A 24,485-nucleotide genomic window follows, 5' to 3' on the forward strand; every position below is an offset into this window, starting at 1 on the left:
TAAATAAGACAACATTATTACAAACCTATAAATAAGACAACATTATTACAAACCTATAAATAAGACAACATTAATTATTACAAACCTATAAATAAGACAACATTAATTATTACAAACCTATAAATAAGACAACATTATTACAAACCTATAAATAAGACAACATTATTACAAACCTATAAATAAGACAACATTATTACAAACCTATAAATAAGACAACATTATTACAAACCTATAAATAAGACAACATTATTACAAACCTATAAATAAGACAACATTATTACAAACCTATAAATAAGACAACATTATTACAAACCTATAAATAAGACAACATTATTACAAACCTATAAATAAGTCAACATTATTACAAACCTATAAATAAGACAACATTATAACAAACCTATAAATAAGACAACATTATAACAAACCTATAAATAAGACAACATTATTACAAACCTATAAATAAGACAACATTATTACAAACCTATAAATAAGACAACATTAATTATTACAAACCTATAAATAAGACAACATTATTACAAACCTATAAATAAGACAACATTATTACAAACCTATAAATAAGACAACATTATTACAAACCTATAAATAAGACAACATTAATTATTACAAACCTATAAATAAGACAACATTATTACAAACCTATAAATAAGACAACATTAATTATTACAAACCTATAAATAAGACAACATTATTACAAACCTATATATAAGACTTAATTATTACAAACCTATAAATAAGACAACATTATTACAAACCTATAAATAAGACAACATTATTACAAACCTATAAATAGGACAACATTATTACAAACCTATAAATAAGACAACATTATTACAAACCTATAAATAAGACAACATTATTACAAACCTATAAATAAGATAACATCATTACAAAGCTATAAATAAGTCAACATTATTACAAACCTATAAATAGGACAACATTTATTATTACAAACCTAATAAATAGGACAACATTATTACAAACCTATATATAAAGACAACATCATTACAAAGCTATAAATAAGTCAACATTATTACAAACCTATAAATAAGACAACATTATAACAAACCTATAAATAAGACAACATTATTACAAACCTATAAATAAGACAACATTATTACAAACCTATAAATAAGACAACATTATTACAAACCTATAAATAAGACAACATTAATTATTACAAACCTATAAATAAGACAACATTAATTATTACAAACCTATAAATAAGACAACATTATTACAAACCTATGAATAAGTCAACATTATTACAAACCTATAAATAAGACAACATTAATTATTACAAACCTAAAAATAAGACAACATTATTACAAACTTATAAATAAGACAACATCATTACAAACCTATAAATAAGACAACATTATTACAAACCTATAAATAAGACAACATTATTACAAACCTATAAATAAGACAACATTAATTATTACAAACCTATAAATAAGACAACATTATTACAAACCTATAAATAAGACAACATTATTACAAACCTATAAATAAGACAACATTATTACAAACCTATAAATAAGACAACATTATTACAAACCTATAAATAAGACAACATTATTACAAACCTATAAATAAGACAACATTATTACAAACCTATAGATATGACAACATTATTACAAACCTATAAATAAGACAACATTAAAACCTATACAGTTTTGGTCTTTATTTATGACAGGTAACACCGGGCAATTGAAATTGAGGCCTCAAAAGGGGGAGGGGCGCTTATTATTATGTAGAAGTATTTATTTTTAGCTCACCTGGCCCGAAGGGCCGGTGAGCTTATGTTATGGCGCGGCGTCCGTCGTCCGTCCGTCCGTCCGTCCGTCCGTCCGTCCGTCAACATTTAATTTAAATCGCTACTAGTCATAGAGTTCCACATGGATTGTGACCAAATTTGGCCACAAACATCCTTGGGCGAAGGGGAACAGAACTTGTATAAATATTGGCTCTGACCCCCCAGGGGCAGGAGGGGCGGGGCCCAATAGGGGTAATAGAGGTAAATCCTATAAATCGCTACTTGTCCTAGAGTTCTGCATGGATTGTAACCAAATTTGGCCACAAACATCCTTGGGGGAAGGGGAACAGAACTTGTATAAATTTTGGCTCTGACCCCCCAGGGGCAGGAGGGGCGGGGCCCAATAGGGGTAATAGAGGTAAATCCTATAAATCGCTACTTGTCCTAGAGTTCTACATGGATTGTAACCAAATTTGGCCACAAACATCCTTGGGGGAAGGGGTACAGAACTTGTATAAATTTTGGCTCTGACCCCCCGGGGGCAGAAGGGGCGGGGCCCAATAGGGGAAATAGAGGTAAATCCTATAAATCGCTACTTGTCCTAGAGTTCTACATGGATTGTAACCAAATTTGGCCACAAACATCCTTGGGGGAAGGGGAACAGAACTTGTATAAATTTTGGCTTTGACCCCCGGGGGGCAGGTGGGGCAGGGCCCAATAGGGAAATAAGAGGTAAATATTCAAATTCCTTCAGAAAAGAAATAATGAACCTGTATTCAGAACATGACATTACAAACCAGGTGAGCGATACAGGCCCTCTGGGCCTCTTGTTGTGTATTACCAAAGATTTATATCTTTTGTCACATTGGGACCATTTTTTGTGCTATATAATAGTAATATGCTAACATTGTATAATTAGTACTGACTATAAGCGCCTGTTGGGTGCAATTTGCCAATATTTATAGTGTTTTATGTTTCTGTTTCATTCTGTATCAGAACTTGAATGACCTTAAAGGTCCATGGGCATCTTGTTTTATTTGTTTTGTTTTTTGGTGCATTGTTAAGTTGTCTGACAGTTATGTTTATCATTATTCAGTTGTCTTGGAGGAACCACAGGGACGACTTGTTCAACTTTCCCACCTGTGTGTCCTGTGATCAGGCCGTGTTCCGTACAAGGCACCTGTAGAGATGTTGAAGGCAGTGCCAAGTGTGATTGCTCGACAGGTATGGGTGTAACAATATTTAAAAACTCTGGCACAATAAATTTGGATGGTATGCCTCTCAATTAGATAAATCAAAAGTAATAATGATATTAGGCTATAGTTAAGGAATATTAGCTAGGCTATTGATATTACTGCATTTGTCGTTATTTTGGGTTGTTTAACTGAAAGGTGATGTATATAGCCTTTATGCTTAGTTCATTGTCTGCCATGTGTGAACTTTTCACATTTTGAGCAACTCCCACTAGTGGAATTTAGTTGAAATTTGTATGAAATGATCATGACCTAATCCTGACTAAGTATTGTTATTTTTTGAATTGATAGAATCAAGATAGCCTTCATGACCACCATCTTGAAAACACATTTTGAACAGAAGTTCTTCTACCAGTGTGATTTAGATGAAATATATTAAATGATCCTGACCTGGTTCAATTTGTGAATTTTTGGTTTAGTCCAAATTTCAAGATTGCTGCTACAGAGGCCATCTTAAGAAAAAGCATTTTAAAAGTTTCCAGCTACTCTAATGGTGCTGAGAATTTGTATGTGTATGAATGTAAAGTAAGGGTAGCCCAAGAAGTGTTGATATTTTAAGACACCCAAAAACCAGCTAGCCTTGTCTGTGTAAATTCTATGCAGTTGCCTCTGTCACCATTTTGGAAAGCATATTAAATTCTTTCTTTTCCTATGCAACTGTTACAAAGGTTTTCAAGTGGCTGTAAAGGTCTTATGCCTTTTTTTCCTTATTTGGGCTATAATGAAGTACTCCCAGTGGACTTATATTAAGGTGTTCGTCTTCCATTGCAAGTGGTGACTACTGAAGCACAATAGCATTGAAGATCACTTTTGATATTGTTTCTTTTACAGATGACTATACTGGATCTTCTTGTCAGCTGATCAAAGATCATTGTGCAGATAACCCATGTAAAAATGGAGGCAGCTGTACTGCTAACAGTGACCTAGGTTTTACCTGTGCCTGTAGGCCCTGTAAGTAACACAGTTTAATTAACATTTCTCTGGATTTGGAAGTATTTAAAAAGAAGGAACACAAAAAATATTACATATATCAATTGACATAAAAAGGGATACCAATATTAACATAAAAAGGGATACCAATATTGACATAAAAAGGGATACCGATTTTGACATTAAAAGGGATACCAATATTAACATAAAAAGGGATACCAATATTAACATAAAAAGGGATACCAATATTAACATAAAAAGGGATACCAATATTAATTCAAAAAGGGATACCAATATTAACATAAAAAGGGATACCAATATTAATTCAAAAAGGGATACCGATATTGACATAAAAAGGGATACCAATATTAACATAAAAAGGGATACCAATATTAATTCAAAAAGGGATACCAATATTAACATAAAAAGGGATACCAATATTAACATAAAAAGGTATACCAATATTAACATAAAAAGGGATACCAATATTAATTCAAAAAGGGATACCAATATTAACATAAAAAGGCATACCGATATTGACACACAAAAAGGGATACCAATATTAACATAAAAAGGGATACCAATATTAACATAAAAAGGGATACCAATATTAACATAAAAAGGGATACCAATATTAATTCAAAAAGGGATACCGATATTGACACAAAAAGGGATACCAATATTAACATAAAAAGGGATACCGATATTGACACAAAAAGGGATACCAATATTAATTCAAAAAGGGATACCGATATTGACACAAAAAAGGGATACCAATATTAACATAAAAAGGGATACCAATATTAACATAAAAAGGGATACCGATATTGACACAAAAAGGGATACCAATATTAATTCAAAAAGGGATACCAATATTGACACAAAAAGGGATACCAATATTAATTCATAAAAGGATACCGATTTTGACACAAAAAGATATACCAATGCTGACATAAAAAGGGATACCAATATTAACATAAAAAGGGATACCAATATTAACATAAAAAGGGATACCAATATTAACATAAAAAGGGATACCAATATTAATTCAAAAAGGGATACCAATGTTGACATAAAAAGGGATACCAATATTAACATAAAAAGGGATACCGATATTGACACAAAAAGGGATACCAATATTAATTCAAAAAGGGATACCGATATTGACACAAAAAGGGATACCAATATTAACATAAAAAGGGATACCAATATTAATTCAAAAAGGGATACCAATATTAACATAAAAAGGCATACCGATATTGACACAAAAAGGGATACCAATATTAACATAAAAAGGGATACCAATATTGACACAAAAAGGGATACCAATATTAACATAAAAAGGGATACCAATATTAATTCAAAAAGGGATACCGATATTGACACAAAAAGGGATACCAATATTAATTCAAAAAGGGATACCGATATTGACACAAAAAGGGATACCAATATTGACATAAAAAGGGATACCGATATTGACATAAAAAGGGATACCGACATTATCAGCCTGATTGTTTTCTATTTTAGCTTACTCTGGCCAACCTTTGAACATTATCAGCCTGATTGTTTTCTATTTTAGCTTACTCTGGCCAACCTTTGAACATTATCAGCCTGATTGTTTTCTATTTTAGCTTACTCTGGTCAACCTTTGAACATTATCAGCCTGATTGTTTTCTATTTTAGCTTACTCTGGTCAACCTTTGAACATTATCAGCCTGATTGTTTTCTATTTTAGCTTACTCTGGTCAACCTTTGAACATTATCAGCCTGATTGTTTTCTATTTTAGCTTACTCTGGTCAACCTTTGAACATTATCAGCCTGATTGTTTTCTATTTTAGCTTACTCTGGTCAACCTTTGAACATTATCAGCCTGATTGTTAGCTCACCTGGTCCGAAGGACCAAGGTGAGCTTATGCCATACCGTGGCGTCCGGCGTCCGTCGTCCGTCGTCCGTCGTCCGTCGTCCGTCGTCCGTCGTCGTCCGTCCGTCCGTCCGTCCGTCAACAATCGACTTCTTCTCCATAACCGCTGGTCGGATTTCAACAAAATTTGACTGGTAGCATCCTTATGGGCTACTAACTGAAAATTGTACAAATGATGGGGCTGACCCCCCAGGGGCCTGAGGGGCGGGGCCGAAAGGGGTCAATTTGGCTATTTCCATATAAACGACTTCTTCTCTGAAACCAAGCATGGGATAGCACCCATAATGCAATGGTAGCATCCTTAGGTAGGGTGGGGATTAAAAATTGTACAAATGATGGGGCTGACCCCCCAGGGGCCTGAGGGGCGGGGCCAAAAGGGGTCAATTTGGCTATTTCCATATAAACGACTTCTTCTCTGAAACCAAGCATGGGATAGCATCCATAATGCAATGGTAGCATCCTTATAGGGTGGGGATTCAAAATTGTACAAATGATGGGGCTGACCCCCCGGGGGCCTGAGGGGCGGGGCCAAAAGGGGTCAATTTGGCTATTTCCATATAAACGACTTCTTCTCTGAAACCAAGCATGGGATAGCATCCATAATGCAATGGTAGCATCCTTATAGGGTGGGGATTCAAAATTGTACAAATGATGGGGCTGACCCCCCGGGGGCCTGAGGGGCGGGGTCAAATGGGGTCAATTTGGCTATTTCCATATAAAACGGACTTCTTCTCTGAAACTAAGCATGAGATAGCACTCATAATGCAATGGTAGTATCGTTATAGGGTGGGGATTAAAAATTGTACAAATGATGTGGCTGACCCCCCGGGGGGCCTGAGGGGCGGGGTCAAAAGGGGTCAATTTGGCTATTTCCATATAAACAACTTGTTCTCTGAAACCAAGCATGGGATAGCACCCATAATGCAATGGTAGCATCCTTATAGGGTGGGGATTCAAAATTGTACAAATGATGGGGCTGACCCCCCGGGGGCCTGAGGGGCGGGGTCAAATGGGGTCAATTTGGCTATTTCCATATAAACGACTTCTTCTCTGAAACTAAGCATGAGATAGCACTCATAATGCAATGGTAGTATCTTTATAGGTTGGGGATTCAAAATTGTACAAATGATGGGGCTGACCCCCGGGGGGCCTGAGGGGCGGGGTCAAAAGGGGCCAATTTGGCTATTTCCATATAAACGACTTCTTCTCTGAAACTAAGCATGGTATAGCACCCATAATGCAATGGTGGCATCTTTATAGGGTGGGGATTCAAAATTGTGCAAATGATGGGGCTGACCCCCAGGGGGCCTGAGGGGCGGGGTCGAAAGTGGCCAATTTGGCTATTTCCATTTAAACGACTTCTCTTCTGAAACTAAGCACGGTATAGCACCCATAATACAATGGTAGTATCCTTATAGTGTGGGGATTCAAAATTGTGCAAATGATAGGGCTGACCCCCCGGGGGGCCTGAGGGGCGGGGTCAAAAGTGGTCAATTTCCATATATATATGACTTTTTCTCTGCAACTTAACATGGGATTACGCTCATAATGCAATGGTTACATCCTTATAGGGTTTGGATTCAAAATTTTGCAAATGATGGGGCTGACCCCCCGGGGGCCTGAAGGGTGGGGTCAAAAGGGGTCAATTTAGCTATTTCCATATAAACGACTTCTTCTCTGCAACTAAGAATGGAAGAGCACTTATAGTGCAATGGTAGCATCCTTATAGGGTTGGGATTTGAAATTGTACAAATGATAGGGCTGACCCCCCGGGGCCTTAGACGGCAATAGATGCGAGGTCAAAAGGTCAATTAGGCTACTATTTTCATATAAATTACTTTGTCTCTGAACCTATGTATTGGATAGCATATTTGTATGGTATCAATAGCATCATTGTATGGTTGTGATTCAAAATTAAACTTTGGGAGTCAATTTTGCTTATTTTTTTCTATTTTAGCTTACTCTGGTCAACCTTTGAACATTATCAACCTGAAGCGCTTACTCTGGTCAACCTTTGAACATTATCAGCCTGATTGTTTTCTATTATAGCTTACTCTGGTCAACCTTTGAACATTATCAGCCTGATTGTTTTCTATTATAGCTTACTCTGGTACCACATGTAGCACATACAGTGACCCTTGCAACTTTAACCCATGTACATCTGGAGCAGTCTGTATGTCTGATGGGAACATGTTTACCTGCTCATGTCCTGGAGGAGCTGTCATGACCGACTCACAGTGCAAAAGTATGAGATTATAAACAAGTAAAGAATAACAACGTGAAATATTATATGTGAATAACCTTGAGCTTCATTCAAGGTCACAGGTTTCAAATAGGCCTAAAATATTTCAACTGTTTTTAACAAACAGACCTTGAGACCTGATATTGGGATTCTGACATACAGGAATAAAAGGCTACATTTCTATTAAGGTCTCAAAGGCCAGATACATGTACAAGTGTTGAAGAAAATTGCCAAATGGCTTCTGTATGTTGATAAGATATTCTTTCTTGACGAAGCACTAGAATAATCTTGACTTACATGGTAAAATATAGTAGAAACTGATAAGTTCATCTGAAAAGTTCTTTTAGTATACAATAATTTTTTTTTGACATTTCAAATTTTTATCGTTGATTTTCATAATTATTAAATTCAGTGCAATTACATTGGACAAAACTAAACCGTACACTGTACATTGCTATGACTGCATGTGCGTTACTCTTGACTACATTTAGTATACAAGAATTTTAATTGTTTCTGGAAGAAAAGATGAGGAATTTAGGCCATTTGGTGATTAGTATTTTATCCATTTTTTTCTACAATTACAGTGTACTATATATTGTAGTGTTATACATGTAACAGTTAGATGACTGCTAAGGCCCACTGGGCCTCTTGTTTGTTTATCCTACTACTTATATCTGAACCCCATTTCTATATTTCCTAGGTTCATCGCCAATAGGTGACATGATAGTGGATGCATCAGTGAACTATGGTGGCACCTATCTCAACAACCCCATCATGTTCAACGATGGTGAATCATTTTCTGTAATGTTTTGGGTGATTTGTAGCAACGACACCTATGCTAGTCCATCGATAATGGCCCTTGAACCAAGGTAATTTAACTTAAGTACTGACTGAATATTGACCAATCGCTTGGCAATATGAAGCCATACTTTGTAGTTTGCACATGCAAGTGTTTCCATTAAATATCCGAGCAAATAGCATGGCATATACAATACAAAATGCCAAAGTCAGGTGCGCAGTTTGATTGACAGCTGGCGATCGGTCAATATAAACTTGATCACAAATGTTCTCACCGTCATGCTCCTACTGTTGGTTTAAAACTATTTTATTTAATAATTGTACCTACTAATTAGATACATATAATTTTAATATGGTAGCAAAAACATTTTGGCAAATAAGAGGCTTTGAATATCAATTTCATTGTCATAATAACATATGTTAATTCCAAATGTTGCTATCTTATTTGGCATATTTTATTTCTACCCATTTCACATTTAATCTAGCACCTCCATTTCAGTTACCATGAAAAACTAAGCTAATTAAAAGTTCGATACATTTTTGTGGAGAGCAACTATTTTCAATATCAAATGGCTACAAAATACAGAAAAAAAATATTTAAAAAAAAATGAATTGATTAAAGCCTCTGGCGACAAATATATTATTTTATCTTCCATAAAAACATATTTTATTATTTCCATATTTACAAAATGATTTTCTTCATAGAGCTAATGTAATTGGTTTAAACTCATGTTTGCAATATAGGTAGGTGCTTATTCTATTGGTGATTTTTGTTGCAGAAATATTGGTCAGAATCACCCAGAAATGACAGGCGCTCTTTATAATGTCAAGGTCAGCAATGACGGGGTGGTATTTAGCAACAACTCGCAATCATCACTGGTGGAATTTAAAAAGAATATCTGTGACAAGAAATGGCACCACCTTTCATTCGCATATCACCAAAGTGGACTTACATTCGTGAAACTTGACTTCACTACTATACTCTCAAATCAAACAACAGCCTCAGGAATAACAGCTAAAATGTAAGTTGTAGTTTAAATTAATGTTAAAATGACTTTCAGACAAGTAAGTTATGTATATAATTTTTTAACAAGAACCAATTAAGATCTTGCAGATGGGTAGAAGAATTCCTTTATCTACTTGATATTCTTATATTGTATAAACTTTTCCCTGGTAGCAAAAAGAAATCCCTGAAAATTATGTGAAAATGTAACACTCATGGAAATTATGATAAACAGTTAAATATGTATGTTTATGTATTTATTAGGTTTCAGTTTTAGAATTGAAGTCACAATTGTTTAGTGTTTTACTTTGCCAAGCAAACAAAACCATGAAAGGAACATTATGGTGGTACAGTTTGACAACATTTGCAACTACAACTTTCAGTTGAGTTTTAAGTTTTGTATTTAGATATATTTCTCAAAAACTGGAGGTCCTTTATCAACCAGACTTTGAATATATTTAGAAGATATCATTGGAACATCAACATACCCTACTCTAGTGTTCTTCCTGAAATGTAGGATTCAGAGGCCATTAAACTTGGGGATAGTGAAAAACTACATTTACATCTGTCATTATGAACTTATCAACACACATGGAAAAAAAGTTGTATGGCACCATTAACTCATTCACCCCTGAAATTTCATAATGGACTGTTCTAGTCCTTGATTTAGGAGAGTCTAATTGTGCCTTCAAGGGGTGGTGAATGCCTTAAGGAAGGCCTCAATTGGTGGAATTATTGTTTGTACAAATAAGTACAATAAGTTAACATTAAAATTGTGTTTTCTTAACAGGTTTCAGGTAGTATTGGGCAAAAACTTTCATGGAAGGTTGCACAAAGTGGAAATGTGGAATACATGGCTGACAAGAGAACAACAAGTAAATGCATCTGCTGACTTATCATATGTACCCAGTCCTGGTAATATCATACAGAGGTGGATGAACTACGCACAGACCAGTGGTGTGACCTTCACCTCTGCCACTTTAGTACGTCAAGTTGTGTGTGACAAAGGTCTAGCTGAAGATAGTTCATGTGTACAGACTGGTAAGTATATAATATCACATCAGAACCTAAAATAAAGGTTATAGATCTATAAAGGTAAAATTTCTATATCTATATATCTGAAGTAAAAATTATACATATCTTTATAAATCTATGGTCAAGTTTTTATATCTGTATAAATCTAGGTCAAAATTCTATATCTATGTAAGGTCAATTATTTTCCGATAGCCTCCGGCTTTCTGGGGTTGAGATAGCATTTCCCCTCCTGCGCACTAACCTTGCCTCAAAGCATAAAAAACCAACTATATCTATCTAAGGTCAATTTTCTATATGTATATATAAATCTAAGGTCAAGTTTCTTTATCTATATAGATCTGAAGTCAAGATTCTATATTTATATATCTAAGGTTAAAAAAACAAATAATGCAGTCACTCCAAAGACATGCATGGGTTGGCTCATTGTGACATTGCATACGGCAAGCAAGAATGTTGCAATAATTTTAATAAAATCTTATATGAAATAAACCCAAATAAAAAAAACCTTTTGTAGAATATAAACGTTGAAATGTTGTATAAACTTTAGTGGAGGTTGCCATTTTGTCATGACATTCTTAAATTGTAGGTCAATTTTTGACACCACAATTAAAATTGCTCCATGGCATTAGCTCACTATAGTCCAAAGGACCATGGCATCAGGCATCTTGCATTCATATGTCACACAATCGACGTCGTCTTGAAAACCAGGGGGCATAAATAGGTCAATGTGGCTACTATATTCTCAGAAGTATATTTAAGTCGTGACTTTGTTTCCTGAAATCGGGAGTGCGACCTATACACCAGTGGGACTTATATGCACAAAAACCAAAATCAGACGATGTTTTTGCATTATTACGTCATGATTTACAAGTGAAAGTCTTAAGTTTTACTATCCAGTTTAGTGAAGTTACATGTCGAAACAATCTCATGTATAAGTGGTTAAAGGAAATTATATGTACCTTATTTAAAATATTATAAAGCTGAAAATAATTAGGTATCAGATGCATGTTCAATTTAAGGAAAACCGTCTGACTGCAACGTGGTTGCTTACGATCACAACACAATGACAGACTGGCATATTGATATAATCAACTTCTTCCTGAAAGTTATGAGGGATTATTGCTCATATTTTGTATGTAGCATTATAGACTGGGAATTCAAAATTGTATAAATGGTTGGGCTGATCCCTGGGTTCTGAAGGATGGATACAAGTGTAGACAATTTGGCAATATTGATACAATCGACTTTTCAGAAAGTTATATACATTGTATGTATATTGCTCATATTTTGTATGTAGCATCCTTAAGTTTGGGGATTGAAGATATTACAAATGGTAAGACTGATCCCCCAGGAGCCTAAGGGGCGGAGTCAAATTGGCTACACTTTTCTGAATGTTGCGAATGATTATTATGTATATCACATGTGATTCAACTTGATATCTTTCAATTTCAACAATATTTTATTGATATTATGTACATCAATAGGATCGGACATCAGGCTACGCCTATTTAAGTCCTCTCCAGATCTTATTAGGGCCCCGCATCGAGATGCGGGTGTCCTATAGTAATCAGGTTGTCCGTCCGTCCGTCTGTCTGTCCGTCCGTCCGTCTGTCCGTTTTATTTCTTTTGCACATTAATGATGGAAGGGAGTGGAGTATTTTCCCCATATTTTACATGATGATTCCCCATCCATCCTAGATCTGCTTGGTAATTTTTCAGGCTGAAATTAAATTAAAAAATCGGCCATCTTGGATTTTAACATTTAAAAAAATCACAATGTTGTTGCTCTTAACTGATAAACATTTTGTTATAACATTATGATGCAAAGTTGTTCAGAATTAAACAAGGAGTTGACTGTCCAAAGGTAAGGTCATGGGCCAAGGTTACTAAGTCAAAGGTCAAGGTCAAATTTATTTGAGTTAATTGTATGCTCTTAATGTAATGTTAGCTTGGAATCAGGATTCAAGTTAAATACTTGGAAGACTTTTTCCAAAGAATTATAATAATGTACCATCATCGGTTTCCCAATTAACGTTGACATTAATTATTTATTAGCAACATATAGCTAACACGGAAGAATTCGTTGTCAAAATACTACTTTTCCACTTAAGCACGTCAGACACATAGCGGGGCCCTTTCTGACGTGTCAGTGTTCTAGTTTTAAAGTATAAACATGAATTCATTCTGCAAACTTGATATCTTTTAAATTTTCTTTTGAATTTGACAGCTTCATATAAATTGAATAACTGTAATACAGACCAGGTGAAAGATAAGGACCCGCCCTACTGCGCCTGTCTCTTCTATTACACTTAAGTAACATATGCAAAAATATGCCACAGACTGTCTGATGTCAATACTAGAACAGATTACTGAAATTGCTATTTCACTGATGTGAAACTCTGCCTTCTTTTTCAGATAAGATACCACCTACATTGGTCACATGTCCTGATTCAATGAAAAAGCTTGTTGGTCCCGGTGAACGAGTGGTCAACATACCAAATCTTAGAATGGAAGGAAGTTCCTATTTCAGTAATTTCGTATCATGGTATTCTAACGTAGAAGATGGTAAGTGTTTGAAGATTTTAAAATGCATAACTCACAGTTCCCTTGAGTAGATTACACTCATATTTTGTCATAAAAGCGCTTGCAAATGTGTGAAGCTTTTCTGGTCACTGGTAAAATGTAATGTTTTTCAGTTCATTAAGCTCAAACTGATCCACTTTTTAGGTCACCTGAGACGAAGTCTCAAGTGACCTATTCTAATCACCTTTTGTCCGTCGTCGTCCAACGTCCGTTGTCCGTCGTCCGTCGTATGTCCGTAAACAATTTACATTTTCGACTTCTTCTCCAAAACTGCTGAAGCAATTTCAATGAAATTTTGCACAAACATTCTAAGGCATAAGGCCTATCAAAATTGTGAATTATATGGTCCTCACCCCCCAGGGGGCTGCCGGAGGGGCCAAAAGGGGTAAAATTGAGTAAAATTTCAAAAATCTTCTTCTCTACTCACAGATGTGGCAGAATCAAATACTCTTCATAGATAGAAAGGTCTTAAGGTCCTTTACAAAAATTGTGAATTATGTGACCCTGGGGTCTCTAGTTTCCCCCTGGGGAGGGGGTTAAGTTTACTATAGTTTATATAGGGAAAACACATTTTTGAGCATTATTTGGTCATTTGTAATAGGAAATGAGTCAAATGTTGTCAGAATTGTCAGTATGAGATGGCCATTAAATCCTATTAACAAATTTTCTATGACTGACCCCCAGGGGCCTTAGGGGCGGGGTCAAAGGGGGTTAAATAGGCTAAAACTTCAAAAATCTTCTTTTGAAATTCTAGAAATGGTAGAATCAAATTCTTTTCATAGATAGAAAGGTCTTAAGGTCCTTTACAAAAATTGTTAATTATATAACCCTGGGGTATCACGTTTCCCCCTGGCCTGGGGAGGGGGTCAAGTTTACTATAGTTTATATAGGGAAAACACATTTTTGAGCATTTTTTACTCAATTTTCATTGGAAACGAGTCAAACTTGGTTAGAATTATTAGCCTGAGATAGCATTTTAACATCATATCCATATTGGTTCAGGCCGACCCCCTGGGGGCAGAGGGGCGGGGCCAAAAAAGGTCAAATAGGCTAAAACTTCAAAAAATATTCTTCTAAAATTCTGGAAATGGTAGAATCAAATACACTTTATAGATGAAAAGGTCTTAAAGTTTGTTTCATAAAAATTATAAATTATATGACCCTGGGGTCTCATGTTTCCCCTTGGGGAGGGGGTCAAGTTTACTATACCGGTATATGTCTTTAATTTGTTTCATTATTTGTTTCATTATATATTCTTACTCGGGTGACCGTTAAGGCCCATGGGCCTCTTGTATATTAAAGAACTGTTCTTGAATTTGATTTCATGGTCCAAATGTCACATTTTTTCAAAAACAAAACATTCATGTAACTATAGTTAACCGTACATTACCTAATAGGCGCACCTATAAGCATACTCCCTGTTTCATCTCAAGTTAAATGCAGACTGAAAACATGAAAACTTGCAGGTTTCTGTATTTGATTTCAGGGTTACTTTGGGCAAATGTTTTTTTTTGAAAAGTTCTATCAAGCTCTTCTTACTTTTTTCAAATACAGAACTTGTTTTTTTTTATTCTTGTTTGCATCTTAGTTAAAGATACTCCACTGCTGACGAATGGTATGTTTCTCTATAAAAAAAACTGGGGAAGACGAATTACTATTTTTCTTCAATTACAAACGTTACTTACTTCACACCATTACCATCATGGAATAGTTTGAGCCTCTTATTTATTTTCAAAAAATATGAAAAATAATCAATTGCGTTCCGAAAAAAATCCATATCACTAAGCCCTATATTGAATGAAATACTGACTGTACATGCTCCAAAGCAAAATGAATTATTTTATTTGTACTTTTGTGCTAATTAAACACATAACATACATGATTAAACATCAGCTATTGTTCAAATGATTGGTATCATATATGCTCTGTCTGCGATGGAACATTTTTTACAATAATTTTTTTTCCGATCAAATGAGGGGTATCACTTTGGGTCATTTTACGCCCACTCAGTGATAATCAAAATATTTTGCATTAAGATACCTTAGGGTCAGCTGCATATCGTATGCTATTCAAAATATCTGATTTTTTCTGCGCTCATGGTAATTTTGAGGGTCAAAGGGTGAAAACTCACGTTTTCAACGTCTAAGTCCTAATTAACTAAATATTAGAATAGAGATGATGATAGAGATTACCTGCTTTAAACATGGAAAATCCAGAAGATACGACTCAAAGTGATACCCCTCCTTTATATCCATCAGTAAAGGTGTTGTTAATGATGAAGTAGAGATGGGTTTTTTGGTCACCTGAGACGAAGTCTCAAGTGACCTATTCTAATCGCCTTTTGTCCGTCGTCGTGCGTCGTCCGTCGTGCGTCGTATGTCCGTAAACAATTTACATTTTCGACTTCTTCTCCAAAACTGCTGAAGCAATTTCAATGAAATTTTGCCCAAACCTTCTTATGCATAAGGCCAATCAAAATTGTGAATTATATGGTCCCCACCCCCCAGGGGGTTGTGGGAGGGGCCAAAAGGGGTAAAATTGAGTAAAATTTCAAAAATCTTCTTCTCTACTCACAGATGTGGTAGAATCAAATACTCTTCATAGATAGAAAGGTCTTAAGGTCCTTTACAAAAATTGTGAATTATATGACCCTGGGGTCTCTAGTTTCCCCCTGGGGAGGGGGTTAAGTTTACTATAGTTTATATTGGGAAAACACATTTTTGCGCATTATTTGGTCATTTGTAACAGGAAATGAGTCAAATAATGTCAGAATTATCAATATGAGATGGCCATTTAATCCTGTTAACAAATTTTCTATGACTGACCCCCTGGGGCCTTAGGGGCGGGGTCAAAAGAGGTCAAATAGGCTAAAACTTTAAAAATCTTCTTCTGAAATTCTGGAAATGGTAGAATCAAATACTTCTTAAGGTCCTTTACAAAAAGTGTGAATTATATGACCCTGGGGTCTCACGTTTCCCCCTGGGGAGGGGGTCAAGTTTACTATAGTTTATATAGGGAAAACACATTTATGAGCATGTTTTGCTCAATTTTCATTGGAAACGAGTCAAACTTGGTTAGAATTATTAGCCTGAGATAGCATTTTAATATCATATCCACATTGGTCCTGGCTGACCCCCTGGGGGCAGAGGGGCGGGGCTAAAAAAGGGTCAAATAGGCTAAAACTTCAAAAATCTTCTTCTGAAATTCTGGAAATGGTGGAATCAAATACTTTTCATAAATAGAAAGGTCTTAAGGTCCTTTACAAAAATTGTGAATTATATGACCCTGGGGTCTCACGTTTCCCCCTGGGGAAAGGGTCAAGTTTACTATAGTTTATATAGGGAAAACACATTTATGAGCATGTTTTGCTCAATTTTTAGCTCACCTGGCCCGAAGGGCCAGTGAGCTTATGTCATGGCGCGGCGTCTGTCGTCAGTCCGTCCGTCCGACCGTCCGTCCGTCCGTCCGTCCGTCCGTCCGTCCGTCCGTCCGTCAACATTTCCTTTAAACCGCTACTAGTCATAGAGTTCTGGATGGATTGTAACCAAATTTGGCCAGAAACATCCTTGGGGAAAAGGGAACGGACCTTGTATAAATTTTGGCTCTGAACCCCTGGGGGCAGGAGGGGCGGGGCCCAATAGGGGTAATAGAGGTAAAACATATAAATCGCTACTTGTCGTAGAGTTCTGCGTGGATTGTAACCAAATTTGGCCAGGAACATCCTTGGGGGAAGGGGAACAGAACTTGTATAAATTTTGGCTCTGACCCCCCGGGGGCAGGAGGGGCAGGGCCCAATAGGGGTAATAGGGGTAAAACATATAAATCGCTACTTGTCCTAGAGTTCTGCATGGATTGTAACCAAATTTGGCCAGAAACATCCTTGGGGGAAGGGGAACAGAACTTGTATAAATTTTGGCTCTGACCCCCCCGGGGGCAGGAGGGGCAGGGCCCAATAGGGGTAATGCCCAATAGGGGTAATAGAGGTAAATCCTATAAATTGCTATTTGTCCTACAGTTCTGCATGGATTATAACCAAAGTTGGCCAGAAACATCCTTGTGGGAAGGGGAACAGAACTTGTATAAATTTTGGCTTTGACCTCCGGGGGCAGGAGGGGCAGGGCCTAATAGGGGAAATAGAGGTAATCCTATAAATCGCTACTTGTCCTAGAGTTCTGCATGGATGGTAACCAAATTTGGCCAGAAACATCCTTGGGGGAAGAGGAACAGAACTTGTATAAATTTTGGCTCTGACCCCCCCGTGGGCAGGAGGGGTGGGGCCCAATAGGGGAAATAGAGGTGAATCCTATAAATCGCTACTTGTCCTAGAATTCTGCATGGATTGTAACCAAATTTGGCCAGAAACATCCTTGGGGGAAGGGGAACAGATCTTGTATGATTTTGGCTCAGACCCCCCGGGGGCAGGAAGGGCGGGGCCCAATAAGAGAAATACCGTATTTTTGCGCGTATAGTGCACACTTTTTTTTCATAAATTATCAAGTGAAAAGTTGGGCTGCGCATTATACGCAAGTACAGGTCCTGAGTCATGATCATCGACCGGCAGGTCCAAGCTAAAGTGTGCAGTAGCCTAACATTTTGTACATGTTGAGAGTTATGATTAAATACTTGGATCTTTAAGTCAATATTCAATGCATATATTCAATATAAAATGAAAAGCTCACTTGAAATTTATATCTTTAATTTCTTGAAAGTCCATTTTGGGAGCTCATGTGTTCATGACCGGACACATGTTACGATCGATCGTGAATCTTCAGTAAGGTATATCTCCAAATCTAAATGGCTTAATAAATGTAGTCTGGAGCTTGAAACGATGTATAAGTATGTAATTGATTCGTCACATTAAACTGATTACATTATAAATATATTTCGCCAGCATGTGAAAACTTTTGAACTTGCAAATGTTTACGGAAGTGAGAGTAATGGCTTCATGCAGAGTCAGCAAATTAAATACGAAACTAAAACCTTCTTACATTAAAAATGACCAATCGGCACTATAAATGATGGTATGGCTGTCAAATACACTCTTATTACCATTTTTTGAAATGGTTCTGTAAAATCTCATCTTGATTTCAATACTGATTGAAATAATTGAGAATACGGAAGTGTGCGGTCAGTACTCAAATATGGCGGCCAGCTGTGGTTGATTAGCCTAGCTCGGTCGGCTTTCCAGCTAATATCTTGGACATAATTAAATCTAACTTAAATGCCCATCAGATATACAATAGACTTGATTGATACCACTTGGAATTACACAAGGTATGATTAATTATTTTATTGTAAAAACATCGTTGTTGAGACCTCATTATAGTGTCACCAGCAATTTACAAGCTAACTAGGCCTGTCGCTAGTGCTGTGTAAACAAAGTGTCAATCATCGTTACAAACTCCTCTCGCCAGTTAATTTTAATGAACAGAAGGTTGTTTTAGGCACTGATAAACAATAGGAAGAGTTTGATTTTGTTCTATAAGAGTGTTTGGAACCTATGCAAAACGTTTTGAATGAAGATGCAAAATTTAGATTTTTTTATAAAAACTTTTTTTTTCCAATATAAAACTCAAAAACATACCTGCGCACTATACGCGGGTGCGCACTATACGCGCAAAAATACGGTAGAGGTAAATCCTAAAAATTGCTACTAAAAATGTCCTAGAGTTCTGCATGGATTGTAACCAAATTTGGCCAAAAACATCCTTGGGGTTAACAGAATTCGTATAAATTTTGGCTTTGACCCCCTGGAGCAGAAAGAGTGGGGCCCAACAGGAGAATTAGAAGTAAATATCCAAATTCCTTCAGAAAAGAAACAATGAACTTATATTCAGAACTTTACTTGGCATTACAAACCAGGTGAGCGATACAGGCCCTCTGGGCCTCTTGTCATTGGAAACGAGTCAAACTTGGTTAGAATTATTAGTCTGAGATAGCATTTTAAGATCATATCCACATTGGTCCAGGCCGACCCCCTGGGGGCAGAGGGGCGGGGCCAAAAAAGGTCAAATAGGCTAAAACTTCAAAAATATTCTTTTAAAATTCTGGAAATGGTATAATCAAATACACTTTAGAGATGAAAAGGTCTTAAAGTTTGTTTATAAAAATTGTAAATTATATGACCCTGGGGTCTCCTGTTTCCCCTTGGGGAGGGGGTCAAGTTTACTATAGTTTATATAGGAAAAACACATTAATGAGCATTTTTTGCTCAATTTTCATAGGAAATGAGTCAAACTTGGTTATAATTATTAGCCTGAGATAGCATTTTAATATCATATCCACGTTGGTCCTGGCCGACCCCCTAGGGGCAGAGGGGCGGGGCTAAAAAAGGGTCAAATAGGCTAAAACTTCAAAAATCTTCTAAAATTCTGGATATAGTAGAATCAAATTATTATAGATGGAAAGGTCTTAAGGTGTTTTATAAAAATTATGAATTATATGACCTTGGGGTCTCACGTTACCCCCTTGGGAGGGGTCAAGTTTACTTTAGTTTATATAGGAAAACATATTTGTGAACATTATTTGCCCAATTTTCGTAGGAAATTAGTCAAACTTGATTAGAATTACTAGCCTAAGATATAGCATTTTAACATCCATATCCGTCCTCAATGACCCCCTGGGGGACCAGAGGGGCAGGACCAAACAGGGTCAAAATGATTAAAATTTCAAAAAATACCTCTAAGTTCACAGGTTTGATGGAAGCAAATACTCTTCATAGTCTAAAAAGTCAAATTTATAAATCACTGACCAACTTCAAGGCCCAGCATATAGTGTTTATATGTCTTTAATTTGTTTCATTATTTGTTTCATTATATATTCTAACTCAGGTGACCGTTAAGGCCCATGGGCCTCTTGTATTATGTAGCAGAGCGTGATAATCTGCATTGTTGTTTGTTCTATTTTAATACACAGGTGAAACGTATCTCCCTGGTCGATACAACTTAGCAGCCTATGCCATTGATGAACAAGACAACTTTGCTCAGTGCCATTTCCCATTATATATTCAGTGTGAGTAGAATAGTGAACCCTTCAATGTTCCTTATGGGTGTGGTACTGGCTTATGTCGCTTGAGGTTGTATTACATGGTTACCCATGACATCACTGCATCAACATTTTTCTTGAAAAAAAAACTTTTTCTCAAAAATTATGATGGTTTTCTATAATATAAGCAAAGAATAGGATTTGCATCAAAAACATCGCTCAGTTTTCATTATGAAGAATTGACTTTCATGCGAGGGTTTCTCCGAATGTGTTTCAAAATTGCGGGATAGCAAAATTGTAAAATTTGTAATAAAAACGTCGAGGTATGAAAGAAAAATATTCTTTAATATGTGAATATGAAGAATAGGGATAATCTATGCTCGGGATCACAAAATGTTGCAAAACCCTCAGAAAGCATTTTGTCACCCTCAGGTAGAATTTCAATATCCTTCATATACCAATATGGAAGAATCTTTCATTATTATACCTGATTCTGGCAATTAACTAAATAAACAAATTTGATGCATCACATGATTGTTGTGAGCAAAAATTGCGTCTCCCTCTGAAAATGTCTTATTCCAGTGGATCTCTTCATAAACCTCAAATCACTGCCAGTATTTTTCGTTCTGATAAATGAAAAAGTCTGAGGCGACGTAAAATGACATTTGTTAGATGAGTAACATCCAAAATGGTTGAGCACGGGCGTTTCTCTGTAGTCATCGATTACGAAATAACTTCAAATCTTTCATAAAAAAAAATATTTTATTGAATTCCAAGAAAGTTTAAAAACTACACATAATGCACATGATTGCTTTCGATTTTAATCATTTGCTAACAAATCAAGCTTAAGATTTGCTCCTCGTTTTACTAGTTATAAACTTTGCATTGATATGAAATGTTTTATTTCTAGTAAGAATAACTTGAAGAACATGTTATTATGCATAACAAATTGATCTCTATGCCCCCGTAACTTTTGTGCATGTTTTCTTGGTCTTTCGTTTAGTCATAAAATTTTGATGTCCTTTTTCAGTGAATTTGTTAAAAAGTCATAACAAGATGGTAGTTTGAAATTTTATGTACTTTTATTTTAGATGATACCTGCCCTGATCCAATAGTTCCAGGCGGCACTTTGGGGACTTGTTCTGTTGATTCTGAAACAAAACCTTGTTTCGCTGAGTGCCCAATTGGCGAAGATTTATCCGGACCTACCCCTAAGCGTTTTCATTGTACCAATCTGGGAGTTTACAACCCTGCTGAACCTTACCTGCCCCAAATTTTGCCTCCTTGTGCATCAGGTTTGTATCAAATTGGTAACAATATTTTGTAGAAATCTTGATTTGGGACTCAGAGATGTTCTCTGACAATCACCCTTAATACGGAGTTTTCTAGATACCAACACAACGTGGATAAAGTTCCATTTACCGTCAATAAGTCCAACTTTCCTGTGATTGTTGTCAACACAAAAACCACATTGAAATGGTACTTGTCAACACTTAATGGTACGTTGCCCGCATCGTTTTGGTATCTCGAAATGTTGGCATATTGGTTCCTGCCAATCTATCGCCTTGTTACTGCAGTTATATTCTACACTATCTTAATCAGATACGGTCCGTTTCATAATCCCAATAGAAGTTTATCATATTGTACCTTATTTCCGGAGTATAAGCTGCGATATTTTTCCCTAGAAATAAGGAATGTACCTTATAATCCAGTCAGCCTTATATGTGGTCAAATACTGAAATCAGCTAATGGATTGAAAAAATTTTAATGATTCACATATGAATTTCTGGAAAAGTATTAAAAAGAAATATGATGTAATTGGAAATTTAAAATAATAAAGATGAGTATGATTTATTTTGTACCAGATGCATGGGCAATCGTAAAATGCTTCAATTCATCCTTTTAAACATATTACATGTCTTTAATTGTAGGTTTTACTTGCTGGTTTAGATAAAACAATGAGACTGATATACATCAAAATAATCTTTGGGAAAATGATGAACCCTATTTGCTGAATTTCAATTTTCTGTTGAATTGGATTGTTGGCGAGAATAGATTAATAAAACCATTTAAGTTATCAATTACCCAGAAATAAGTTGTTTCTGTAATTTGAATAATTATTTATGTGCAAAAAAACATTTAAAGACATCGAAAAAGCGATGCTATCAATGGCTATCAAATTGCACAGATGTCGGTCACCAGGTGTATTCTGCGGATTCTATCGAACAATGGCATCTTATTTTCATTGAAATATTCAGCAATCAATTTGAAACGATATGAAGATGGACTATTGCCTCCATACATTGATAGTCTAGTTATATCCCGGCAATCAAGTTGGGGTTATACTGGTTTCAGGTTGTCCGTCTCACTCTATTTGTCTGTAGACACAACATTGATCACCTACTCCTCCTAAACTGGCTTCGTGGTTCAAACCTCCTGGGGCCAGAAGGATGGTACCAAAAGTGGTCATTTTGGTATAATTCATGTTTAATAGCAAACTTTCTCTCTGAAACTGAACAATAAATATCACTCATATTTGATTAGTAGCAAGCCTTACCTTTATATGAAACACTGTACTAATTTAACCATATTACGTGACCTTTGATGTTTTTCCTATTTAACAGGTGCCAATTAAAGGTTTCCAGGTGACTGTTCCTCTTGTTTATAATTCCTTATATCTTTTTGGTATTTTGTATTCTAGCTTCGGAGTCGAACACAAGGGAGGTCGCTGTAGAACTAATCTATGATGTAACAGTAGCTGATTGCGGGTCTTCCACCTCAGTCTTGAATGACTTGAACACTCGATTACGAAGCAGACTTGAAAGTAGTGGAGTATGTGGCTCCGGTTGTACCATATCTACCAATGTGAGGTGCCAGACACCAACCGGACGTGTTGTGCTTGTTGGCTTTGTCTTGTCAGGATTGGGGTAATTAAATTCCTGACACTAATCATCAAACCATCAAACAGTAATCGTGGAAAAGACCAGATAGAAGAAAACCTAGCGACCTACTTTTTCCTACTGCTGTAGTAATACTTTAAATTCTAGTTGTTGAACGAGTGGCATATTGTAGATCAACCACATTTCTGCTTGCTGTTCATTATACCAATGCCAGGTTCATGTAGTGTCTTTTCCTTGAAACTTATCTTATCCTGACTTATGCTACCTTGCCATCAGCTAGGTAGGACCCTGAAGTATGTTTGACAAAAAGAAAAAAAACATTAATTGAAATTGTGTAATTGAGAAATTCAATTTTGTTTCAGGACCGCCATAGCAGTGCGTTTCAACGGAAATACTCTCGAATCATATTCACCTTCAGAAGCCGTCTATGCTCTCATTTACATCACCGATACATTGGACTTTCAGGTATTTCATTACATTTCCTTTTTAGCCCATCATCAGATAGCGGGCTATTCAAATTGCTTTTCGTCCGTGGACCGTCCTTTCATCCGTCCGTTAACAATTCTTGTTATCGCTATTTGTCAGAAAGCACGGAAGGGATCATTCTCAAATTTCATATGTAGGTTCCCCTCGTGCCTTCGTTGTGCTTATTGCGTTTTGGGATGATCAGTCAACAAGATTGCCGCCAGGCAGCCATCTTAGATATTGATACTTAAGCCAGACAGCCATCTTAGATTTTGAAAGTTAATGTTTATTATTTCTATTTCTCAGAAAATACTGAAGGGATCATTCTCAAATTTCATATGTATGTTCCCCTAGGGGTCTAGTTGTGCATATTGCGTTTTGGGACCATTTAGTCAACAAGATGGCCGTCAGGCCACCATCTTGGATTTTGTTAGTTGAAGTTTGAAAAGTAGAGAAAATATTGATCTGTCAATTGTCAAAAACATAAATCAACCTTTGGTGGGTGCCAAGATCCCTCTGAGATCTCTTGTTAGGTCATATCTGTCACTAAGCCATCATATGCTTTCTCTGTCTTTGTGTATTGTGTTTATAA

General features: G+C 36.1%; 1 protein-coding gene across 1 annotated transcript in view; it reads left to right on the forward strand.

Annotated features, from left to right (window-relative positions):
• LOC138323520 (uncharacterized) overlaps positions 1-24,485 on the forward strand; it is a 119,753-nt gene that overhangs the window by 44,213 nt on the left and 51,055 nt on the right. The window contains 11 exon segments of the mRNA XM_069268176.1: positions 2,874-3,001; positions 3,862-3,981; positions 7,985-8,128; positions 8,826-8,994; positions 9,703-9,945; positions 10,717-10,967; positions 13,377-13,526; positions 20,460-20,555; positions 21,620-21,823; positions 23,230-23,455; positions 23,791-23,893. Of these exon segments, the coding sequence (XP_069124277.1) occupies positions 2,874-3,001; positions 3,862-3,981; positions 7,985-8,128; positions 8,826-8,994; positions 9,703-9,945; positions 10,717-10,967; positions 13,377-13,526; positions 20,460-20,555; positions 21,620-21,823; positions 23,230-23,455; positions 23,791-23,893 (1,834 nt within the window).

This window comes from Argopecten irradians, chromosome 5 (assembly GCF_041381155.1).
Source record: "Argopecten irradians isolate NY chromosome 5, Ai_NY, whole genome shotgun sequence".
Taxonomy (NCBI): Eukaryota; Metazoa; Mollusca; class Bivalvia; order Pectinida; family Pectinidae; genus Argopecten; species Argopecten irradians.